Source organism: Cicer arietinum, chromosome 1, assembly GCF_000331145.2.
Source record: "Cicer arietinum cultivar CDC Frontier isolate Library 1 chromosome 1, Cicar.CDCFrontier_v2.0, whole genome shotgun sequence".
NCBI lineage: Eukaryota > Viridiplantae > Streptophyta > Magnoliopsida > Fabales > Fabaceae > Cicer > Cicer arietinum.
In genome coordinates, this window is record NC_021160.2 from 10316646 (window position 1) to 10321013 (window position 4368).

Sequence of the window (4368 nt, forward strand, 5' to 3'; positions counted from 1 at the left end):
TTAAGTATAACTAGAATATCAATTGACATACTTGCCAAACACGAAACCCATTACAAACTACTCATATTAAAAACTACCCAAACTACTAAACCTAATTTATGACTTGTGAACCCAAACAATATACAACATTTGCATGGCAAACACACCAATTACAAGTGTTCTAAACATCTTTATTTCAACCCCTATAAATTAAAGTTTTGTATTAACTTTGTCCTTGAACACTTCATCTCTTCTTTGTTTTGTGGCAATATCGTTTTCTTGGTGCTCTCAATCTCTCATCTTTGATCTATTACATACGTTTGAATTGTTTTATCATTTCCAAGTGCTTCAATCAATTCGTCAACTTATACAAAGTATCTATAAATAGCCATATTCATCCTACAACAAAAATAAAATTGATTTCAAATTTGAATCTCAAATCGAATCTAGAAAAAATAATATTGATTTCAAAGTTAAGTCTCAAACTGAATTTAGAAAAATAAACCATAATCTCAAATTAGTTGAATTTTATTTTTTCCTTTAATATAAAATCCATAACTTAGATTATCATTACTTTTTTTATTGAGCAAGTGTAGAATGATCTTTCATAAATTTAACTTGTGTAGAATTTTTCAGCCGGGAGAAAGAAGATTGATGTTACTGTGGTGATGACTTTTCATCATTATAATATTCGATGAAGATGAATTGATTAAACTTGAATTTAGGGGAAAAACAAGAATTTGGTGGAAAAATGTGAATTTGGGGGAAAGAAATTTAGGATTAGAGAAAGACGAAAAAAACAATGGAAAAGGGCGAAAGGTATATGTCACTTTAGTCACTACTTATTAATTATGCATACATGAGAGAGAGATATTACAATCATATACTTCAGCAAAATCATTTTTCAATGTAAAGATTGTTGCTTCAAGACGGCACTATCCATATGAGGTTGTGCCCCCTCGTTTGTCTCCATATCAATTTACATGATGTTCTATTCATACCACATAATGTTCTCCATATACCAATACCACTATACATATTTATATATATTAAACAAAAAATGATTTTTCTAATAAAATAATTTTTAAAAAATTTGAAACAAATACCTTTTAAATCCTAAAACATGATTTTTGGTTTCAAATAATAGATTTTTTTCGGAAACAAACACACCTATTATTATCTCTCAAACAAATATGGAATGACTACTCAGTGATTGTCTAATCGAACATGACTACCGAACATGGAATGACTACCGAATATGGATCGACTACTGAGTGATTGCCTAATTAATAGACTTTAAAATAGAAAATAATATTATTAATAAATAATAATAAAAAATAACATTAATAAATAATAAAATATACATATGCCGGTCTGTCAGGGCTAATTGGATTTTTTATAAGCTTGAGTCTGACCAATTTAAATAAATAGGCTTTAAAAATAGCTCGGACCTAGTTTTTTAATTAAATAGGTCAAGTCAGACCTTAAATAGGTCGGTCCAGACCATCCCCAGACGGACGACCTAACCTATTCCTGTCCCTACTTGCATGCATCTCAAATAGGACAAAGAAACTAAATGTCCCTCATATATGAGTAAAATTCGATTACGTTTTGAGTTTTGTTTATTTTTTTATAGACATTTTTAAATGTATATTTGGTTTAATGACAAAATTATAGAGAGATACTTATAATAGTTTTACCATTAATTTTATCACAAAACCAAATATATACTAATGAATGTACAATTTATTATGTTTATTAGTCATTATTATTATTATTATTATTATTATTATTATTATTATTATTATTATTATTATTATTTTGGTCAAATAATATATTAGTTAGATTCATACACTTTAGTGCGAAAAGTGAAAATTTATGTGTTATTAATGTCTTTACATTTACTGGTAGTTACAAAATGATTAAACATTATTAGACCCTATTTAAAATTATGTATATTTTTTTTTAAAAAAAATGACTTACTTATATAATAAAATAAAACTTCATTTATAAAGTACTTTTATTAATAATATAAACAAAAAACACACATATAGATCTTTAAGTTTAACTCAATTTTTGCTTAAGTTCTTTAAAATTGTTCTATCTCAATTTGGTTCTTAAGTTATATTTTTTTTGTATCGTTAGTTATATCAATCTCAATTTTGACAACAATCAAATTAAAATTTTACGATCATTTGAACTTCTATCAAATGTTGCAATAAGTAATAACAACCTATTCAGATAATTAATATATTTACTTTTCTTCACATGCAAAATAACTTAAAGAATCAACTTATTGTGATTAGATTTTAACATTCATGAGAGTAATTTAAAAAAAAATTTCAAACATAAAAAACTACATGCGTAATTTAATGCATCTTAAATACTAAAAATGAAAATAAATGTAATTTAAAAATTCGAATTGAGAAAAAAATACTCTTTAAAAACTTAAATAAAACTTGAATTATACTTAAAAGATTAAATATGTATTTTTGTGAATAATATAATACATAACTAATATAATAATCAAGTAAATTGAGATACACTTGTAAAAGAAAAAGTAAATTATGATACGGTAACCATAAAAAAATGGAGATAATTGCTAATATGTAGATACAAATAAACAACTAAAGATTAAAAAATTAATAATAATGATCCACTATAAATTAATACTCAAAATTAATTTAAAATTTTATAAAAAATTTGCTATACTTTTTAAAGCATTGCTCTTATATTTTATGGATGAAACAATAATTTATTGAATATAAAAAATAAATGTGATATTTAAAACCCAATTCATCTAACATATATTCACCGAAGAGAATAGTATTGTGATGATAGAAGAGAAGAGTGTTGTAGATGGTTGATATTATTTTTTGTAATTTTAAAATTCTGATCTACCTTATTAGTTTCCCATAAATAAATGAAAAACAGTCCACATCTACGTTGCATCACCATGGTGCTCAAGTCATGATTCATGACAGATCACACAAACACAAACACAAACACAACACAACGCAACCCACTCACTCACACACTCTCTCTCTTCCACTCAGTTCACTTCACTTCACTCATCTGCCTCATCTACACCTCAGACAAGGGAACATGACACAACTAAAACAACAACACCACCAAATCTAAATCCAGATCCACCATCATTGAACTTCAACTTCAACTTCAACTTCAACTTGAACAAGAACTAGTTACATTACATACATAGATAAACATAGAAAGACAGAGATTAATTAACAAACATTATGCCTTCTCAATCTCATAATTGCATTTTACTTCCCCAAATTACCCTCACATTTATGCTATATTTACTAATCTTATCCCCAACACCATCCCTCTCCCTCAACATCACCGCTCTCCTCTCAACCTTCCCCGACTTATCCCAATTCACCGCCCTCCTCTCCGCCGCAACTCCCCTCACCACCGAACTCTCCCACCGCACTTCCCTCTCTCTCCTCGCCGTCCCAAACTCCTTCCTCTCTACCGACCCTCACCTCTCCCACCACCAACTTTCCTCCTCCGCCCTCACCGACGTCCTCCGCTACCACGTTCTCCTCCAATTTCTCTCATGGTCCGACCTCCACTCCCTCCCTCCCTCCGGAAAACTCGTCACCACTCTCTTCCAAACTACCGGCCGCGCTACAAACAATTTCGGCTCCGTTAACATCACACACGACCCTCATACCGACGCCGTTTCGATCCGTTCACCTGCACCTTATTCTTCTTCAAACGCAACCGTTATCGAACTTATCAAAACCCTACCTTACAACGTTACAATCTTCACCGTTAGTTCTCTCTTAATCCCTTATGGTTTTGATCTCATGGCATCGGAAACTCGTCCTAGCATACTTCTAAACATTACTAAAACTTTAATCGAAGCTCATAATTTCAATGTCGCTGCTTCAATGCTTTCTGCTTCCGGCGTCGTTAATGAATTCGAAGCCGGTGAAGGCGGCGCCGGAATCACGATGTTTATTCCCGTCGATGACGCTTTCGCCGATCTACCTCCCTCCGTTTCGTTACAATCACTTCCGGCGGATAAAAAAGCCGTTGTTCTCAAAAACCACGTTCTCCGTGCTTATTACCCTCTTGGTTCACTTCAATCCACTTCGAATCCATTGCAGCCTACACTCGCCACTGAAACCATGGGCGCCGGAAGCTTCACGCTCAACATTTCTAGGTTTAACGGCTCCGTCGCGATTAATACCGGCATTGTTCAAGCTTTAATTACTCAGACGGTGTTTGATCAGAATCCTATAGCGATTTTCGGCGTTTCTAAGGTTTTGTTACCAAAAGAGATTTTTGGAAAGAATCCAATTGTGTCTGCGAAATCGCCTCCGGAAAGTGGTGCTCCTCCTTCGTATGATGACACTCTTT

The 4368-nt window shown here is 31.8% G+C and overlaps 1 protein-coding gene and 1 long non-coding RNA gene across 2 annotated transcripts in view; one reads left to right on the top strand and one right to left on the bottom strand.

Annotated features, from left to right (window-relative positions):
• LOC140920923 (uncharacterized) overlaps nucleotides 1-4368 on the bottom strand; it is a 7733-nt gene continuing 3365 nt past the window's right edge. Inside the window, exon 2 of the long non-coding RNA XR_012163636.1 lies at nucleotides 1-378. This is a non-coding gene — a long non-coding RNA (uncharacterized lncRNA). The remainder of the gene's footprint in view (nucleotides 379-4368) is intronic.
• The window catches only part of LOC101515158 (fasciclin-like arabinogalactan protein 4), a 1887-nt gene continuing 336 nt past the window's right edge, over nucleotides 2818-4368 (top strand). Inside the window, exon 1 of the mRNA XM_073370196.1 lies at nucleotides 2818-4368. This exon is cut by the window's right edge and continues 336 nt beyond it. Within this exon, the coding sequence (XP_073226297.1) occupies nucleotides 3237-4368 (1132 nt within the window). The 5' untranslated portion in view covers nucleotides 2818-3236.